This window comes from Lissotriton helveticus, chromosome 10 (assembly GCF_964261635.1).
Source record: "Lissotriton helveticus chromosome 10, aLisHel1.1, whole genome shotgun sequence".
In the NCBI taxonomy this organism is placed as follows: domain Eukaryota; kingdom Metazoa; phylum Chordata; class Amphibia; order Caudata; family Salamandridae; genus Lissotriton; species Lissotriton helveticus.
In genome coordinates, this window is record NC_136071.1 from 1,013,661,365 (window position 1) to 1,013,682,910 (window position 21,546).

At 46.7% G+C, this 21,546-nt stretch overlaps 1 protein-coding gene across 1 annotated transcript in view; it reads left to right on the plus strand.

Annotated features, from left to right (window-relative positions):
- The window catches only part of COL28A1 (collagen type XXVIII alpha 1 chain), a 621,255-nt gene that overhangs the window by 548,742 nt on the left and 50,967 nt on the right, over positions 1-21,546 (plus strand). Inside the window, exon 33 of the mRNA XM_078663712.1 lies at positions 9,323-9,492. Coding sequence (XP_078519838.1) covers positions 9,323-9,492 — 170 coding nt within the window. The remainder of the gene's footprint in view (positions 1-9,322; positions 9,493-21,546) is intronic.

The window sequence follows — 21,546 nt, forward strand, 5'->3', positions numbered from 1 at the left end:
GTACTACTTTATGAATTCATTTCTTGTTATAACTCCTGAACTTTCTACACAAATGTCTAAATGTCATTAGTCTAGGACACATTATGTTCCTGCTGTAATAGCTTGACTTCTATTCTTTGTGCCTTGCAGGAGGAATGTTGCATTAGTGCTGGTGCTGAATGGCTCTCATATCTGATTGCCTACTCACCAGTAGCGGCTGGCATGGATAGGGGTGGCAGGGCGGGCGAAGGTAAAGATAAAAAAAAGGAAAACTTACCTTCTCGCATCTCTCTGCGTCGTCCCTTGTCGTCCTCATCCCTCCGCTCCAGCCAGAAGAGAAAGCACCCAGACTCCCAGCGTTGTGATTGGTCTGAGCACCGTGGTTCGGCGCTAAGATGGGGAATGGGGACCTGGGCATGTTCTCAATGCTGGCTGCAGTGCAGTCTGCATGTACAAAATGCAAAGTGTGCGTGACTGTTTTGCTGGCCTGAGAGGTCCTGTCAAACAGTCATGCGCACTTAACAGAGTGCTACCACTCCTTCCCCAACTCTGAGAGCAGAACAGCACCGCCCGCAAAGACAAAGGAACAAATAAAATGATAATAACGTCCAGTTATTATCATTTTATTTTACCTTCATTTCCACTGCTATAAGTAGTGAGGCGATGCTCCTCCGCCTCAGTGGAGGGGCTGCCACTACTATGCACAATGTGAGTACTGTAAGGAACACTTTTTGTTAAGTGGTCTAAAGTTATCAAACTATCATGAGTACTCTTGAATGTTCTTCCCATGTACCAGCATTCAGTGTCTGCACTATTATGGCTGGAAGTAAAGGCTATTTGTGGTGCTTGTGTTTGTGGCCCAACGTCTAAATAGCAATGCAAATCAATTTCTGCAAGACACCCTTCCACCTTTACTCATTAACTTTTACCTGAATATACCTGCTCCTGTGGTAGGGGGAGTATGTCCAGGTGTATAAATAACTGGTTACAAGTTGTGACCACTAATTTGTGCAGCTAGTAAAGAAGTTTACAACCCCCCCTGTTAACTAATAGGTCAGGTCAGTAGAGTCGATAGTGGGTCCTACCTTATGAATATGGATGAGGTAAGTCACAAATTGCAAATCACTACGATTGGAGGTCATAATAGAGATGGTGGCCTGCTGGGGTCAGCAGACCACCATGTCTGTGATCGCTTTTAAACTAGACAAACATTTATCTAATCCAGCCTGTTTTCATGAAAGAAAATGGGGCTATATTTAAAAAGGAACGCTTTGTTTGTTTGAGAGTTGTCAGTCCCGCTAAAATCTTTTTTTTTTTAATTCACTAAGGGGAAGGGATCCTTTTTCTTTGTGAATGGGTTACTACCTCCTTCGAGGTCTCAGAAGCTGCTCAATGTTTTGCGACTGGTAATTTTCTGACTCCTAAATGGAATTTGTACAACTGAAAGAGCATTTTTAGGTCTCAGACGACAAATTCGGAGCGTTTGGGAATATAAAAATCCTTAGTACAGCTGGCCCTTGGCGACTTCAGTGAGAGAATGGGTGTTCATGGTCGGAACGATCAAGAGCTCTGGACTTAGGGCTGAAGGCAACATGAGTTTCTCATGTTGTCTGTCAATGGATCATAAAAATATTCAGACTACATACCCATCCAATCTGTGACCTCTCTGCGGAGCGATGGTGATGACATATGTTCCACTGTAATTTAAGTGCCTGTCAGTGGGCCATAAAGGAGTTGAAACAACATGCTCATTCAGTCTTTGGCCTTTCTGCACAGTGCAAAGAGTGATGGTCACATATATACCAAATGTAATTACAGTGCCTTTCAGTGTGTCACACAGATTTTCAAACTGCATGCTCATCTGCTCTTTGGTCTTTCAGCAGAGCACAACATGATGGTCATGTACATGCCATTTGTAGTTACAGTTCCCGTCAGAGGGTCATAAAGGAGCTCAAACTACATCCACATCCAGCATTCCTCATCAACGGGCTATGGTCACATAAGTGCCAATTGTAATTACACTGCCCATTAGTGGTGTCGTATCTTGCTGGTTACAGTCGGCGCATCAATCACAGGACAGCAGGTGGGTGTATGTACTTCTTTTATTGGTGTCGCAGGAGCGCCAGCCGCGGGCCGTGGAGGGAGTTACGGTGGGGCAGGGAGGCGGGGAGGGGGAGGGGCAGGGTGGAGGGTGCTAAGAACAGGCATATGGATCATTGCAGGTAAGTACACAATTTAATTAATAAAACGAAATTCGTAGCGCGCACAGCATTGCTTTTTGCCATGCAGTGCGCGCTACGAATTTCGTTTTAATAATTAAATTGTGTACTTACCTGCAATGATCCATATGCCTGTTCTTAGCACCCTCCACCCTGCCCCTCCCCCTCCCCGCCTCCCTGCCCCACCGTAACTCCCTCCACGGCCCGCGGCTGAGGAGCGCGTCACAGCACGTCTGTCCTTTGGTCAGTCCTGGGCTTCTCTGTCCACTTCCTGTCCCTACAGGATGTGGTGTCCAGTGACCTAGTCACTGCCCTATGACCCACAGGGTCCTAGTGCCCTATCGTCAGACTTGTCGCCCTAAGGTCAAAGCACTACATCTCCCCCTTTGTCACAAACAAAAGTAGTTCCTGATGCAAGTCTGTTCGTCATTGTCACCCCCTTTTTGTTGACGTTGCTTGCTGATAGCTGGAGAGAGAGAGAGAGAGAGAGAGAGAGAGAGAGAGAGTTCTTTGTTCTACATTTCTTCAATGAGTCTTTGTGGTTTCCTGCACGTTCTTCTTGGTCTTGTCTCTCCGCTGATTTCTTGCTCTCTGTTTTCCACTTTCGGTGGTGTTGCTGCTGATTCTTCGTCTTCCGCCTTGAGCTCCTTGAAATGGGAACTGTTTCTCGTTATTATTTGGTGGTCAGAGACTGCCGTCACCATTGATCCCTTCACTTTGGTCACTACCAGCGGATCTTTGGAAAATGGGCTGTCCGACTTCCGTTGTTGTCTCTGTCTCACCACCACCAGGTCTCCTTCGTTTAGTTGTGATTCCGATGCGTGTCTCCGCTTATCGGCATATTCTTTAATTTTCCTCTTTGCTTCATGATCCCTTTCCACGATGTCATTTCGGTCTATGCTCACTGTGGCATCTATTTGAGGCAGTCTTGTCTTGCTCGATCGTCCCAACACCAGTTCCGCTGGGCATCGACCTGTGGAGCTATGAGGGGTGTTCCTGTAATCTCTCAGCACCTGGCACAGTGCTTGTCTAATCGATATTTGTGTCAGTTTTGCTTGCTGAATGGCTTTCTTTATAGTCCCCATAAATCGTTCTGCCATTCCGTTGGCCTGTGGCCACAGAGGTGTTATCTTCCGATGCTTGATCCCCAGATATTCCATGAATCGACGGAATTCTTCTCCAGAAAATGGAGGGCCGTTGTCCGTCTTCAATGTTTGTGGGGAGCCCCATGCAGCGAAAATGTCATCTAGCACTGGTAATGTGGCGCTTGCTGATGTTGACGATATCTGTCTTACAATCGGGAACCTTGAGAACTCGTCAATGACCACTAACAAGTAGTTTCCAGTCTCTAGTGGTCCATAAAAATCTGCTGCCAGCTCAGTCCATACTGCCTGTGGCAGTTCTGACATTTGTAGCGGTGCTGGTTTCGATGGTGGTCCCGTTACTTGACAGATGTGACAGTGTGCTATTGCTTCTTCCACCATGCCATCCAATCCTGGGAACCACACTTTTTCCCTCAGCATCTTCTTTGTCGCTACAATGCCTCGATGTGATTCATGCGCTAGTTCAATTGTTCTTTTCCTCAGCCGGTAAGGTATCACTATTCGGGATCCCCTCATTAGAAATCCGTTCTCTGTTTCAGATAGTTCTTCACTTATCTTCTTGAAAGCGAGCATTTCTTCTTTTATTACCCCTTCTTCTGTCGGGCTGGTATTGTTGACATGTCTCCATCGCTGTTGCCGCACTACTCTCCCTATTGCCTGCATGGTCGGATCTCTCTTCGTTTCTTGCTCCAGTTCGGCAATCGTTATTGACGTCGGAGTGTTTTGTTTGAGGATGAAGTTTAGATATTCTTCTGCCATGGTGGTGCAATCTTCTTGATGGGGGAGTGGGTGTTGTGACATGTAGCCAGCCGGGTTTTGCTCCTTTCCAGGTTTGTGAACTATTTTAAAGTTGTAGTCCATCAATCTTATTCCCCACTGCTCAATCCTTGGTGGTATCTTGGCGCTTGGGTTGCCATATATGGTGACTAGGGCCTGGTGATCTGTTACAATCGTGAACGGCTTTCCATAGATAAACATGTGGTAGTGCTCATATGCCCACACCACAGCCAGACTCTCCTTTTCTGGGTGAGAGTAGGCTCTCTCAACGTCTGACAGACTTTTGCTTCCATAGGCCACGACCCGTCGTGGCAAGTCTTTTCCATGCTTGTGTTGTGCCAGTATTGCGCCCAGGCCTACTGGGCTGGCATCCACTGTTAGTTCGGTGCATAGGCTCGGGTCCAAGTACGCCAGGTGGTCAACTGCCGTCACTGACGCCCTTATCTCTTCGAATGCCTTGCAGGATTCTGTGGTCCAGTCGAACGTTTGACCCTGCTTTGTGAGTTCTCGCAGTGGTGTGCTCACTGTTGCGAAGTCCTTGATATAGCGTGCACAGTAACTGGCAAGACCGAGGAACGATCGTACCTCGGCTACATCCTTTGGTTGTTGTGCCTTCTCTAGGGTGTCCACCTTGCTGCGATCTGGTCTCATTCCTTTCTTCGAGAAGATGTGTCCAAAGAACACCAGTTCTTCTCTTCCCAATTCGCACTTCTTTTCATTTACCGTCAGGCCCACTTCTTCAAGTTATGAGCAAACTTCTCTCAGTGCTTTGTCATGTTCTTCGTCTGACTTGCCAAATACCAGGATGTCGTCACTGTAATTGAGGCTGTTCTTGATTGGTCTTATTATTTGTCTGATTGTTTCCTGGAAGATCTCGGCCGCTGATGATATTCCGAAGCTTCAGCCGTTTGTAGCGAAACAGACCTAGGTGTGTCGAGAACGTTGTTATGTACCTTGATTGTTGGTCCAGTTCTAGTTGGTGGTATCCTTTACACAAGTCTAGTTTGGAAAATCGTCTCGTTCCCGTCAAACAGCTAATCATGTCGTCTAGATGTGGCCACGGATGTCGTTCTCTTTCAATGGCTGTGTTGGGGATTCTCATGTCTACACATATTCTGATTTGTGCAGTGTCCTTTTTTGGTACGGCAACTATCGGAGACACCCATGGCATTGGCCCTTCCGCCGGTTCAATGATGTCTTGATCCAGCAGTGCCTTTATTTCTTCTTCTACTTGCGGTTGTAGGTGGATCGGTACTCTTCTGTGATGCTGGGCGACGGGTCTGACTGACTCGTTGATGTGCAGTGTGATCTGACGCCCTTTCAGCTTCCCAAGTCCTTTTGTTAGCTTCGGATACTCTCGTAGGATGCTTCTTTTGTCAGACACGTGGTATGTCATCTGTAGTAGGCCCATGACCTTCGCCGTGACATTGCTTAATAAGCATGGTGCTGGGATGTCTCCTCGTAGTACATGAATCTCTTCTGTGACGGTTTTGCCTTTGTGTGTCATGGTGTCCGTGAATTTGCCCAAATTTGTTACTGGCCTCTTTGCGCCCCAGGTAAACACTCGTACACTTGATGGTTGTAGGTGTGGTTTTCTCTTCATTTTTTCATATTCGGTGGCGCACATGATGTTGCACGTGGCCCCACTGTCTAACACAAATTCTGCTTGGTGCGGCCCTGCATCGATGGTCACCCAGTCTGTTGTTTCTATTGACTGCTTGTCTACCAGCCTGATGTTTTCTTCCTCATGTCCCTCAAGAAATCAAAAGCCTGGGCGTCTGGCTTGACCAAGACCTCAGCTTCAGAGCCCAGGCATGAAAGACAGCAGGAACCTGCTTTGGACTTATGCGAGCAGCCCGGAAGATCCTTCCTCTGATCCCCCCCAGTCTAGGAAAATCCTGATTCAGGGCCTCAGTTTATCAAGACTGGACTACGGAAACGCCCTTTATTTGGGCGCACCCGCAGGTGTGATAAAAAAACTCCAGCATGCCCAGAACGCCGCAGCAAGACTACTGACGGGAACAAACTCCAGATGCTCGGCCAAACCCTCCCTCAAAACGCTCCACTGGCTCCCCATCCAGGAACGTATCTCTTTCAAGGCCCTGTGCATCGCCCATAGAATCCTAAAGGGAAGTGGTCCTCCAATCCTGAAATCTCTCATTAAGTCACACAAATCAGCCCGACATCTCAGATCAGACGACCTGTTCTTGGCCAGAGTTCCCAGAATAAAGAAAGCTCGCACGGGCGGCCGGCGCTTCTCTTACAACGCTCCCAAGCTGTGGAACAGCCTCCCCCTTAACATCCGCAAAGAAAGCAATCTCCTTTCATTCCGTAGAATGCTGAAAACATGGTTGTTCCCTCAATAATTTACCTCTAGGAGTACTGTCAAACTTTACTTAGCGCTGGGACGCCCGAGGGTAGCTACGCGCTTTAAAAATCCCGAATCAAATCAAATCAAATCGTCTGTGGACATGAGATATAGGCGTTCCACTTTCTCCTCTGCTTCTTCTTCTTCTTCTCCTGACTCTAGCGAGGAGCTCCTTGTTGTCGCTTCCATGTGTCGCACATGTCTGTTTGTCGTTGTTCTAGGTCTCCCTGGCCTTCCTCTTTCATTCTTGAAGTGCATGCCCTGGCACATGGTGGCAAAATGGTTGCTTCTGTTGCATTTTCGACATGTCTGACCAAATGCTGGGCACGCTCCTCGATGTGGAAATTCCAGCCCGCATTTGTAGCACTGTGACCCTTGTTGTTTCCTTGTCACTTGGTCATTCAACCCCTTCTTCCAGTGTCCAGTTCGACCCGTGTCTGTCATTCTGTGAACTTGCTCCCCTCGTCGGTCCATTTGTCTTGCATGCGCCATAGCCCTTGCCTCTGTTCTCGCCAGACCAAAAAAAAATTCTAGCGTGGTCGGTTCCTTTAGTACTCTCGTACGAAAGTCTGTGTCACGACATCCTTCTATCAGTCTTAGGCGGATGGCCTGCTCATTGTCGTATTTTTCAAATTCACAATGGGCCACTAATTTCCTTAGCCTCGTTGCAAAGTCATCCAGTGACTCGTCGGGTTGTTGAAACGCTATGTTGAAGCTGTATCTTTCAAAATCAATGTTTCTTTGAGGATCGAATTTATTTGTCAGACACTTTATCAGTCCTTTGTATGTGCTTGCTTCGCTCTTTGGGTGCGTTATTAGAAGGTCGTCCACGTCATCTCCCACCAGATTCAGGAATAATCCTAGTTGTTTGGCTTCTACTACATCCCTTGCGTCCATGTATCGCTCAAATTTCATGATCCACTTCTCCCATCTTATTCCCACCTGTGGTTCTGATACGCTGAATGGCAGTGGTCTGCGATACTGTGCACTTTGTTTGGTCTCAGGCATCTTTCGTCTCTTTGCCTTGTTGTACCTTTATTTCTTCTGTTTGCTGATGTATTGAAAGGGAACTTTTCCTTTCTTATTTCTTTGTTCTTACTGGTTGTTATTTGTTGTGGGGATCTTTTTTGTCCCTTTCTTCCTTTTCTTCACCAGTTTCTCTTTGTTTTTCACTGTTTTTCTTGCTTGCCTGTCCTTAAAATGGCTGCCTTGTACTTCTTCAATGTGTTTATGCCTTTGTGTCACACACCAAATGGCCGCCGGCAATCACGCGAGATTTCGCGATCGAAATCTCGCGTTTCCTGTCCTTAAGATGGCCGCCTTGCTGTTTCTGCGCTGTTATTGGCTCCCTTTGCCTGACTCCACTATGGCCGCCGAGATTTTGTACTTTCGCGAGACCTCGCGCCTTTGATTTTCAAGCGCGAGGACCTCGCGCTTTGATTCCCGGGCACTCGCGTTATGCTGACGCTTCCCTTACCGCGATCAGCTGCGCTTTGTTGGACGCTGTCGGGGTGGGCTCCCGTGTAGCTCCGTGCGTCTTTTTTCGCTGCTGCTGTTGTTCATCCAGGGTCGGCACCTGTTTTCCTTCACCGATGCTCGTTTTGGACACGCGATGTTCCACGCGTGTGTCCGTTCACCCTCGTCGCCAGATGTCGTATCTTGGTGGTTACAGTCGGCAAATCAATCACAGGACAGCAGGTGGGTGTATGTACTTCTTTTATTGGTGTCGCAGGAGCGCGTCGCAGCATGTCTGTCCTCTGGTCAGTCCTGGGCTTCTCTGTCCACTTCCTGTCCCTACAGGATGTGGTGTCCAGTGACCTGGTCACTGCCCTATGACCCACAGGGTCCTAGTGCCCTATCGTCAGACTTGTCGTCCTAAGGTCAAACCACTACAAGTGGGTCATGCAGCTGTTTAGGTTTTATGCCCATCAAGTTCTTGGCCTCTTAGTAGAGTGACTCTGGTCAAATAGGTGCACCATTTAATCCGACTATATGAGGATATGTGTGACAGACATACACAACAATTGAAATATTACAGTTCCAAAGGGACACAAAATGAAAGTGGGGAGAAGGTGTGTGTGTTTATGTGAGCAAGAGAGGATACTGAGGTGGAGGAGACTAAAGGAAGTGCATGCAGAAGGAGAATGCAAGGACAGCAATGAAGAGAAGGAAAAGAAGCTGTTGGAGGGACTCTAGAAAGAGAGATGTGGGAAGTTAAGTGCCTAACACCAAGGAAGAGCTTGCAGAAGAAAGTGATGTAAAAGGGAGAACAGGAGTTGTTGAGAGGCTCAAAAGGACACTCCTCCTTCCAAAGACCTTTGTATCATTGACTTTAGATTCTTGTATTTAATAGTTCTTCAGACTCTCACACTATTTATGAATTTTTGCCAAAGTTTCAGGCCAAGCTCTTAATTACATTACATGCCTTGCCAAACAATGTAGAAAACTCGTCTGGGGACTTGTGACACAAGTCTCCTTCACACGAAAAAATACCAAGTAAGCCAAAGTGAGACAATGCATAAACAATTGTACCGGGGACACTGCCGGAGGGAATCTCGAACCTACAGGGAGCCTGTTTCTCTTCAGTGCTAGCTTTAAATGAATGGGGAAATGCAAAGCTCTTATGCATTTATCCCCCATAATGCAATATCTCGCATTGCAATTAGTTATTGAGTGAGCAGCATAAAAAGCAGGTCAACACCTGTTCTTGCCCAACTACCAACACATATACGGAAGTTTCTCCTTATCTCTTTATTTTGTTCAGAAAATGTAATTTTTGTCTTGATGAGATGTCTGAAACCTACATATTATTTCTGAGATTGCTCTTGCTTTTTCAAATCTCTGTGTTGTTTAATATTTTTATTTCGCCTTTCCAGCGCTGGAAAACAAGCTTTTCAAAAAGATCTGTGAGAAGGACTTTGATACCTACATTAGTTTAATGGAGAAATCATCACGTGCCCCTGGATTTAGAATATCTGACGACGATAATGGACACAACGACAAACCATCTAAAGCTACAATTCCTCCACCAAGCATAGATCGTGCAGTAAGTAAGCCTACACTAACCACTGATTACATTACCAAGCTGAAAAATTGCATTTGACGTTCTTTCTGTAACAATAATGTTGGGTGGAAATTGAGTGATGTGATCAGAGGGGTACTGTTAAACGACTTTAGGGCTACACCATAACACCATTTACTTTGCACTGTCCAGGGACCACAGCTAAGCATTACGTAATAGCAAAACTTAAAAAAACTAAAGGGTGCTCTTTGATTCAGAGAGAGGTGACTAGAAAGGAGCCTTGGCACATCTCAGGAAGTAGATAGGGCTGATATGAGAAACAATAGGTCAGTGGCCCAGGGTAACCTTTTGATACGCATATCACTGTGGCTGACGTCCAGGTGTGAACCTCTAGTCACTCCCATGGCCTGTGTTCTGGGGCTGTCCGATTTGGAATTGCTCCTGCTGTGACAAACTGCTTCTGGAGGACATTTCAAAAGGAAGCAGAACCCCAACACAAACTTTAAAGACTCATACCCCAAATCTCATTTGGCACATGGAAATGGACTATAAGAAGGGGAGCCCGAGGCTCCCCCAAAAATGCCAATTGTCAAGCAGCCAGGCGGGCTGTGCGAGAAGGTGACGTTCCGTAAAACCTCTGCCTGTGGCCAGAACTGAAGGCTAGGGCCTTCTACTCTCCCAGCTGGGTGAGAGGACATCATACAGGGATATCTAAGATCACCTGCTTCTGGAGCCTGGGACGCCAGTGCTTGCCGTGACCAGTGAGGTAGAGGAGAGCGCTGGAGGGAGCAAGATCCAGTGTAGGATCCTGGTGAATGAATCCAAGTAGCAAGGTGTGCGGAGATGGCTCCTGCACCAATCCGCCCATTGCCTGTGTGAAAGTTCGAGTCGGTAGCCCATTTGCCAGAGTGTGCTACAGCGAAATCTGCATGGGATTGTGCTGTCGTCCTTCTGCAGTGTGTAAGCCGGAAAGTTCTTATGCCAGACATGGCTGCCATTAAGAAAAACCTGTTGCTTCGCTGATCAGGTCATTGCCTGAGTGGAAAGCAGGTGTGGTTACCCTATATGCCAGAGGGTGCCACTGGAGGAAGGCAAGGTTCATAACCTAGTTGATGTCATCTTTGTATGAGAGGCCACCTGGGTGACACCTGCAGGCCATAGCCCTGACTGAGAATCACAACCAGAAGCTTTCAAAATAAACGCCTCCCTCTTCCCGTGTGTGGGGGAGACCAAAAAAACGTACTCCTGCATCAGAGGAGCACCAATGACACCCAGCCGTGGCCCCTACGGAGCAGCCTGTGTGAAACTTTCCCGAGGCAGCTGCTGCATCCACTGCACCCGCAGGAGTGATGCCCTTGTGGGTTCGGTTTGACAATCCCTGCTGGTGAGAGTAACACCTTGTGAAGGGCCAGAAGCACCCTGGGGCAACTTGTTTGCCAGATAGCGCTTTGGCACTAGAACACTTTTGATTCAAACAGAGTCGGAGTGGCATTCCTGAGACTTAGGTGGCTAGTGGGGCCTAACCTTAATATTGCCTATAGTGAATGGGGGATTATCACTATCGTTAGTGAGAGGGAATTGGAACACATGGGACTACCAGTAAACACTAGAACCCAGACCTCAGGGGGCTGTTTGTATTGTTAGTGGATGACGTATCTTACTTTGTGGTCGTATATAAAGTCTCCTTTTTTCATGAAAAAAAAAGAATTTGATTGGACAGTGGTTTATTGCTGCTACTGAGTATATCTTGAGTTGTGAGATGTTTTTCACCCATCTGTGTTTATCCAGTGGAAGTGTGTGTAAATATTTTTGTAGGCTCAGACATAAGCTACCTACCACACCGTAAACTCAATCCTCAGCAACACTATTCACAATAACACAGAGTTTGGCCCATTGAAACTCTACAATATATCTCTGATATATCTTTGTAAAAGCTAATAGGGACTCAGGTAATTAGAGACGGAAAGCTACTCCTCCATGAGGACCTGGAATAAAGAAGTGTCAATCTAATAATAATACTTTCACAAAATCAATAATATCATCAATAAGAAAATCAAACTCATGGAATAGTCCGCAGAATGCCTTTATCTAACTTAAAAATGAAAGGTCAAAGCACAAAAATTACAATATAATTATTTAATTGCTAGTAATTCTTTTGTAATACAGGGAAATCACAATACAGCACAGCTTAGAGCAAATACGTAATCAAATATCATCTTGTGTGAGGGAGAAAAGAAATAGGGGGGTAATACATTGCAAAATACAAAATGCAATTTGGAATTATACAAACCAAAAATCAGTTGTAGATTTTTCAGAATCAAGACACAATATGAGCCCAAAAGAATGCTAAAGAACAGAGTACAATAGCCGAGTCATTAATTCTTCAGCTGAAGGATTTGACCTGCCCAACTTCACCAGCCGTTAAAGTACGAAGGTAATCAGGATAATTCAGTTCAGGGAAAATCAGAGTTCAAACTGACAGCATGTCAGGCTCATGATTTGCAGGGAAAATAGCCACGCCCGTCCTTTTCCCACGGGGTAATTATATCTTATGTTATCAATTCCTTCTCACAAAATAACGTTTTCACAGTTTGCATGATTTCTATAGGTCAAAATATGTGGTGCCACCGTGGTGTGATCATTTTCTAACCCAAATCGTCCGAAACCCATACATAATATCTTTGTTCAATGTTTACTGTTTTCTAAGAATGTATAATATCACTTCCCTTCGAAAATAAGAAATACATTTGCAACTTCTCATGTCCACTCCACACGCTCTCCTCTGAGCTTGCAACAAGGTCGATACAGTTCTTTTTTTGAGGTACAGAGAAGATGTCCATCATTCAAACTGTAGGAAAAGAAACTTCAGCGATAATACTCATAGCTACAATGCAATCAGGTCAGCATTTCTAGTCTATCTGAAGGAAATAATAAAAACTAAATACATTTCAAATTACGAGGCCTACATGAGAAGCAACTAGATGATCATTTTCTAATGAGTAAACATGCTAATATTGAAAACATTTAGAGAAATGCATAAGAAATAATACAAGAAGCATCATTTCATTAAACTTATAAACATAGTAAATGTAAATGTAGGTGTACTTATATAGCGCAAACCTGTCACCCAAAGGGCATCCTGGCGCTTGCTTAGGGAACCCATCCTGGTATTCCCCTGTGAGAAACCCCGGCAGGGTGTCCACAAGGCGAAAGCCAGGCATCCCGCCGCGAGGGGCCGTAGTGGAGATTAAGCAAGCTATTGCCCAGAGTTGCAGAGTGTGACCCCGTGATTCGAGTAGGCACCGGAGCAAGAATTGTCGAGTCCGTGGAATTTTTGAGCCCGAGACCCGCCGAGGCGGGGAATCGAACCCTGGTCCACAGTCGATCTCAGCTTCCGGGTCTGCCGCCTCTAACCACTGAGCCACGCTTCTCCACAGTCTGATTTATTAGAATATAAGCAAGCACTTTCTCTTAGATTTTCATGTGAAAGAAACTATAAGCAGGAATCATTTTACTTAAGCATTTTCATAATCATATCAGGGGCGGCTCTAGGCTCATGGCGGCCCTGGGCAGGGAGCGTAGGTAGGGGGCCCCTGGAGAAACGCAGGCACCGAGGCCAGTGAAGAGGGGGGGGGGAATCAGGGGGTTTGGAAGTGGAACAGAGCCAGAGGCCGCCAAATCCCTGCCAGGGGCTCCACGCAAATATGTATCCATCCTCAGAGGATTATTATATTAAGGATATTTATTGCCGTGGCGGCCCCTGGGGTTTGGTGGCCCTGTGCAGGTGCACAGCTTGCACATGCCTATGGCCGCCCCTGATCATATTTTGCTAAACTATGATTTGCATTTTTACATTTCACATTATTATCACAGCACATTAGTAGGTTTCTCTCTCTGTCATGAATGACTTAATCTCACACCAGTTTGTGACACTTCTGTGTGCTTTTACGATGCAGTTTAAAACTTTCACGTATTCACAAGACACTCTATTAGTCCTGTTTCTTAAGTAAAGATTAGTATCGGGGGGAGGAGCCAAGATGGCGCTCGGAGCGGACGTGTAGTCCCTCGGCTCCGGAGACCGTCTCCGCCTTCAAGCTTCTCCTGCCAGATATCCTGCACCGTGGTGGCTAATTCCGACAGCAAACGCGCTTCGCTGACCCTCCACGAAATCCTGAAGCTTTTACTCCTTGGCAAGTCGGAGAAATACTTGGGCGCAGCGGGCGGCCCGCATCGGCGTACAGACCGGGGCCTCGCGTGTCTATCGAGGCCGGTCATCAGACGCGCTCCCCCGGACTTGGTGACGGTGCGGTCCCGGTTGGCAGCTATCATCGGCCAGCGGACCCCGCACTCTCGTCCCGCTGCACTTTTGGCTCTGCGACGACTGCACCAGCCTACAACCTTACCGCTACGGACACTTGCACTGTGATTTGTGTGCTTATTCCCTGCATTTCGTCCCGCTATTGGCGATGGGCTTCCGATCTGGCCAGGCACTCGCAACCAAGCGGACCGACGTATTGAACGGACTACACTACTGTCTGCACCCGGGCTCAGACATCTGACTTCGCGGCATGCCTGGCTGTCCCTCTAGGGTGCGCTGCCTGTTCCTACCCGGGGTCTCCCTGCCTGATGCTATGGCGGACATGCTGCTGTGTATCTTGACTATTTGGCCGTGATTGGTGTTTTTGGACTCACTGAGTGGAGAAACATGCCTGATACATCGTGTGCTCCCTCTTACAGCTCTGGGAGCATTTTGGAAGCGGTCCTCTCCTTCCGATCTGAGGCTCTACGCTCTGGCTACACCCTGCTGGACAAAATGGAGGGCATCCTCAGTGCTTCAACTCGCCCTAAGATGGCCGACGCGCAGGGACTCGGCGCCGCTCTTTGTTCCACCTTCGCCTGTGCTCCGGTGGTGTCCACTGGAGTCGGTGGCACCTTCGTGACCCCAAGCCTGTCACTGCCATCAGTCACGGGAGAGTGGCTCCCGAAATCGTATACTTTGGAACCTTCGCCACGACGCGAGCCCTCCCTCCTTGCCATGTGCGCAGACCCCCGGGATTTGCTCTGGGAGGAGATGTACACAGTGATTTCCCTCCCTGCCCTGGCTACCCTCGGAGAGTTTGGGATGGCATACTCGGCGCTTTCTTTGGGACTCCTGGACTTCATTGCCTTATTTACACCGGGTCGCCTGCATCGCGGTGTATTCCCTGGATTGCCGTCTGCACCTACATCGACTGCGCGGGTCTGCGGTGGTAAGGAGAGGACGGGACAAGGATAGACGCTTCCATTATTGGACTGATGGATTTCTGGTTACTGATCGTGACGCAGGGGGACATATTGTCGGTATTCTGTTTATTGATATTGCCGCTGTGCTCCACTCTGTGCTTTGGAACCGTGCTATGGCCATCGGGCTACTGACTCCTACTCTTGCGCCATTCTTGTGGGTGGGACGGCGAGGGATCTAGTCTCTTTGAGTGACCCGGACATGTATCGGTGGGGATAGAAGATTATAGCGGGGGCTTGCGCTTGGATTGGGTGTTGTTGCCTTACATATATTGCGCGCTGCTGCTGCGACACCACTTTCTCTGCATATTGGACATATTATAATTGTTGAGCGTCAGACCACTGTAGGAACTATTGGTCGGAATGGCGGAGCTGGGGGACGGGTAGTGGGCTCCTCCCCACCTTTTTTCTTTTTTCTGAGAGTTTTAGGATTCTCTCCTTTTCTTACTCTCTATATTTCGGGACTCCTTTTCTTGGGCGACAGGCACACTGCTAGGGGGGGTCAGGCCGTAGCCAGCTGCAGGGGTGCAGGGTGGGGGGTACTTAGGGGGTGGGGCTGCTTTATTTTTGTTTTGTTTTTCTTTTTGTTCTATGGGCCTTCTATTCTTTTCCCCTTTTTCCTTCCCTGGGGTTTAGACGCTTCTTTCCTGGGTGCTACGTAGTGACTCTGGTGTTTGCTTATGCTTCACGATTACCTATTCTGATTGTTTTATAACAGCATTGCCTTGTTGCACCACGTTATCCTGTTCATGTCTATCCTACAAGGAAAACTTTTAAAACTAGACCTCAGTCCTTCTGTAATGAATCCTTTGTGCTTCAGTAATTTGTAATGTACCGCACGTGTGAGCCTCAGGGCTCCTGTTGATTTGTAATTGCCTTTCTTATCAATAAAGGTCTTTAAAAAAAAAAAAAAAAAAAAAGATTAGTATCACACCCAATGAGCAGGATTTGATCGAGCAAGACATTCTTAAAAATCATGCTCCATCAGCTTCCTGCTACCGGATTCGTCTTGCAGTTCCGGTTGTATTACAGAAGACCCGACGCAGACCGCACAGTTGGAAACGAAGGGTTCCAGTTCCTACGGGAACACCCGGCACATCAGCACTCAATTAAGTGCGGGACCATTTTTCTTTCGGGTCCTCTGTACCACTCCAATTCGGACTCTTGACTTCAGGACCTATGGCTGACATAGGACCTGCCAGAACCACCCCCCCTTCGGGGGCATCAGTCTCAGGCATATACCCTTATCTCCTGATGATGATCCCGGTTTCTAGTTAAATGGGATCTAAACGTCGTCGACTCTGTACGCCGTGATACTTATAGTATTGTTCATTATACTGTACCATGGTGTTATAATTCTGTATTTGTTTGGTTAAATACGCATTGGACTCCAAGCCTTTGTATATGTCTGAGCCTTTTTCTTTTTCTGTTTTTATTTCTCACGACAAATTGTGACCCCACTTATATGTTCCTTGTGTGCAATTAATTTTATAAAAATAACATTAGTTTATTCATTCATTTTTGTTGTTAGGGACCATTGTTCATTTAAAATTACTGTGCCTGAAGGTCCCTCACCAAATATTTGGGTTCCCTTGTTTGTTAAAACACACTTATAAAAGACAGACAACATATGTGTCTATTATTGCTGATGCATACTTATATTGTTATTGTACTGTATTTCGCTGGAACTCTGAGAAACAACATTATTTGCTATCAAAATAATTCCAATCAATATTCCCATGACCATTAAACACATTTTCTTACAGTTCACATTTTTCAAGTTAGATGTCAGACGTTTTGCATAGCAGGTTGGCTTTGTAATGATTTAACAGGTTAAGGTAGGCATTTTCTTTTTTTTAAACATCTTTTTATTGAAAGCAAAAAACAGTTCCATCACATTACACTTCTTGGAGCAACGAAAGAGCAGTATTAACTCACAATGTGAGAATCACAGCAGTGCAATTATTAACAAGGATAGGGATGTTCCTCCTAGAGTCCAGTGTACCCTCTAGCTCAGCTTCCGGCCTGCAGTCCGTCTCCTGCCCATCTAATCACCCTCCCTCAAGACCATCCCTCCTACCCCTTCCCTCCTTCAGAAGTGCAGACCGCAATTAATCTAAGGAACCAGGGCCTCTCAGGAAGGAGGGGACACAGACGTGGCATGGGCTAAGACCGAGCGGGCAGGGCCCCTCTACTCATCCTCCAAGGCGTCCAGCCACTCTCCTCTGTACCTTCTCCATGCCTGCCAGATCCTTTCCTACTTTTTGGGGCAACCCCTGCTGTTATAGATGACCTTTTCCGCCCTCTGGCACCAATCCAAGTCCCGCTCCCATTCCTCCACTGTTGGCAGCAGGTCACTCCCCAAAAGACGTGCGATATTTCTCTTCGCCACCATGCTCGCAAAGGCCAACCACATCTTATTTCTCTTAGTCCATGTTATCTCTCCCGTGACCCCCAGTATATGCCACCTGGCCTCTAGCGGTACCTCCGCTCCAACCACCTCCTCCATTATGTCCTGCAACCTGACCCAGTAGGAACGAATTTTGGGGCAATCCCAGAGGATGTGGAAGAAAGTACCCTCGAACCCGCACCCTCTCAGGCAGAAGTGTGATGTTGTATATCCCATTTTGAATAGCACCGTGCGTGGGGTGTAATACCTATGGAGTATACGGAGCTGCACCAGACGGAATCTTGCCCGGATCGCCACTTCCCTGGGGCCCTGTAGGGCCTCACCCCAATCATCGTCCTCTAGTAGGCCCAAATCAGATTCCCATTTTTACCGCAGTGGCCCGAGTGTATCCGGGAGGTTATTAATTAGTTTCTTGTAGGTAAGTGATATTGCCTTGTCAATCATCGGGTCTAGAAGCAACCTATCTTCGAGCGGGGCGTACTCAGGCAGCTGGTCTCCTTGTGATAAATGCGAGCTAATGGCATGCGCGAATTGCTGGTAGTGGAGGAATTCGCCAGACCCCATCTGGAATTCAGACTGCAATGCCGTGAATTCCACCACTCGTCCCCTCTTCCAGACATCACCCAGGAGATCTATGCCAATGAGGCTCCATTTGTGTAGGTCACAGAGTTTCACTACTTCCTTCAGGAAGTCGCCCTTCCATAGGGGCGTTTGAGCCGTGAGCTTCCTCTCCCAGCCGAGCAACTTCGTCGCCCGCTTCCATATCTGGACCACCACTGCAGTCTGGGGGGGCAAGGGCAGGCTACGCCGCATCCCCGAGTAAAGGGCTGCCAAATAGGTATCTGCGCCCAGGGCCGCACGATCCAGCCGATATGCCGGTTCCTCTTGTGGGGCAAAGACCCAACCGTTAACGTTAGCCAACTGGGCCGCCCAGTAGTAGAGGCGAATGCCAGGGACCGCCAGCCCCCCTCATAGGGACCACGCTGCAGCTTACTAAGGGCAATCCTCGAATATCCACCGCCCCATAGAAGGGAACGTTGCTCAGCCTCCACCGCCTTGAATATCTGGTCTGGGATCGGGAAGGGGGAGCTCTGCAGCACGTACAATAGCCGCGGTAGGGCCATCATTTTGAAGAGTACCGCTCTCCCCATGAGGGAGACCGGGAGGGTGCGCCAGTGTTGCACATCGCCGTGCAGGCGGTCGAGTTGTGGTTGTACATTAAGCCGGAGGAACTCCGAGGCCGTCGGCGTAATCCATATCCCTAGATAGCGAAACGCCTCTTGCCACACCAGGCCCTCACAACCTACCACCACGGGCGGCTGGGGTCCCGTCAATAAAGGTAGGCATTTTCAAACTCGTTTATATTTTAGTGCCTTGCAAGATGTGATATTTAACTCATGATATTGAGCAATGTGTTTTTTGGCAAGGTCCTGGACACACACATATGTGATCCTTCACTGAAACAAAGAGAAACAGGGCTCTGGTGTTAAAATGTTTGAGTTTTTAGTTAATTGCGATCTTAAAATATAACCTGAACATTAAATCATACTTATACTTTGAGATTTGTCTGCACTCTGACATTCACTCTAGTGTAGCTTCCAGAAATGCAGGTTTTTCTTTAATTTAGCTCATTCCCTATGCTATCTCCTCCCTCATTGGTTTAGAGCGATAAAGGAGCGCTCTTTCCCTAATTCCTCCCATGTATGAGTCTGCCTCATTGAGGAGGGCGTAGCTAAGTGCAGTGCACTATGGCTGTATTTTAGTAGTGCTCAATGATTGTTCCACCTTCCAGGGAGAAATATCCTGAAAACTAGAATTGGGGTACTGCTGGTAACACAACCAAAAAGAGCGGTGGTCGGTCTTGAGTCGAGAGAGACAGACAGTTGGGTGATCACTGGACCTCTGGGTCACCATGAGGCTACAATCGAGGCCCCCCCTTGACCAGCTGGCTGCTCATCTGGATCGGAGAACTTATCCTTGGGAGAAGCAGGCAAGCAGCGAACAAGACATAACAGACTGCTGTTGGCGCCGGGAACGGAGTGTACAGCGGCCTCCGATGTTGCAGAGCACATAGTGAAGAGGCTATCAGGCTCTGGATGATGCAGACGGTCTGCTTTTGAGGCACCAGAGACTTTATACAGCATCATCTGAATACCCTGGTGGTGTGTGAAAACATAATCTTGTATTCTTATTTCTTTAACGTCATTCTTGTTGCACCTGTATATCACAACATGCACTATTTTCTTATCAATCTGAAGTGCACTTTAGCCCCAATATGCCTTTTAAGATTCATGGCTCTAGTAGGCCTACTAGTATTTAAATTTGCAGTAGTGCATTTGCCCATTTCCTGCATCTCGTAGAAAAACATAGCCTCGCTTTCGATGCTGGCAACTAACTAGAAGCTTGGTATTAAAAAATGAATGAAGTGAGCGGAGTCTTCATGTATTATATCTTTGCTTCAAGGAAGTCTCGCATTTTCTTTGTGAGAAGATCCTGCCACCTTTTAATGAGATAAGTTTTGCTGAAAGTAACATGTTTCTGTCACGTGTTTGCCCCCCATTGACTTATATCGAGAGAATTCAATTTTGCATACACTTTAGCATTTCAAGCCCAAATGGACTTTTTTTGGGTGAAAGCTCTGGTCTGTAAAATGGCAAATGTCTTTTGATTATTTGCTGTTCTGCACGCTACTTTTGTGCTTATCATTGCATGCATGAGGCTTTTTGGCTTCCCAAAGTGTTATATTTTATGTTAACTGTGATTGCAGAGTAGTGAGGGCAAACATTGTTAAGAACAGTCAGACGTGACAAGGCATCTAAATTGAAGCTCTGCTGACAACTGTGGCCCTATATGCAAGTCAGTTTCTGAAAGAGAGTAACTCTAAATAGATCAACTGTGGTGAGCGGGGAAGGGCTGGAATGAGCACTAGCTGACAGTGACGAGGCCTACCTGTCCACATGCATGGCAGTGAGTGAGATATATCAGCATTATATGGATGAAGGTATTTGGGGCCTGTTGTGCCCTCCTGAATAAAGCATATTATGCTGAGGGGACACCATAAATGGGAACCTGGGCCTTTACAGAATTACTACTTGCATGAGTCTGAATCCACAAGACAGATGAACGACTAGTCTCACCATAGTCTGGGAGAGATAAGGCAAAGGAAGTGGCTAACAAATCTTAGGCCTCCACAAGATTTATAGCAGGGAACACTGTTTGAGTGTTTGCCACACAGCTGACTCTGTTCAAGGAATTGTTGGTGGTGTCAGAGGTGGTCATTCTGATTGTTGCCCTTCATATTTCCCACCTTGTTACAGAGACTTTTTCATTAAATGAAGAAGTGAATTTGTGGGATGAAAGTAGGGGAAGTAATCAGTGATAACACCATGGGAGTCATTGCTACAACCTACAAACCAGGAAAGGTGAAGGCACAACTCATGCACACCTCGCTATTGTGACGCGCACATTTAAAGGGAGGTGAAGGGACAAGCTGCGCTTGAAAATCATATAAGACTTGTCTTGAGGCTCCGTAAAGATTTATGTTTGAAGTCGGCAAAGGTAAATAGGCTTGGTAACAGCATGGACGGACACACCTGCTGGAATATGCCTTCAGCAAGCATCAGAACTATTTGTCCTTTGATGCTAGGAATGAAAAATGTTATGACAGAATCTGATGCACATGAGAAGGAGCCCTCCCTTCGTGAAGTGATCCAGGCAATGATCACCTCTAGAACCGTACTGAAGCACTAAATCAACTCTATCACTAAAGAAATGAAAGTGGGTGCAGCGGACATTGAAGACATACGACAGCGAATGTGTTGCAATTGATGAGCAAAACTATGATCCTCCAACAACTCCTTAAAGACTCAGAAGACAGATCTAGGCACAATAAGGTTTGCTTTATTGGCTTACCCGAAAAATCAGAGGTCCCTAGGTCAGAACCTTAAAGTGTGGATACAGCTGTAATGAAGGCAAAAGGACTGACTGCATTATTCTTTGTTTCAAAGAGCTCATAGAGTACTAGTTCCTCCGCCACTGTCATATGGAACATGCATGCTAAACATAACCAAATTGCTTGCATTTTTTAGCAATGCTCTGAAAATAAATCCATTGTGACATAATAAAAAGCATAATTAAAATGAATCTCTTCTAAGAACATGAATATTCTTTCGTCTATATGGTTAAACATGTTTTGATTTTCATAAAGAATCAGGAATCATGTTTTCTAACAGTTTGTAAGGGCATTCCATCAGTTCTACAAAATGCGAGAATCCTAGAAAACTTTGGTCACTTGGCATCGTATCACATGCTTTCCCAGGAAGATGTGGTTTTCTATTACAAAACACACAAAAAAGAACGTTTTTACAATCAGATGGATGCACTTTTAG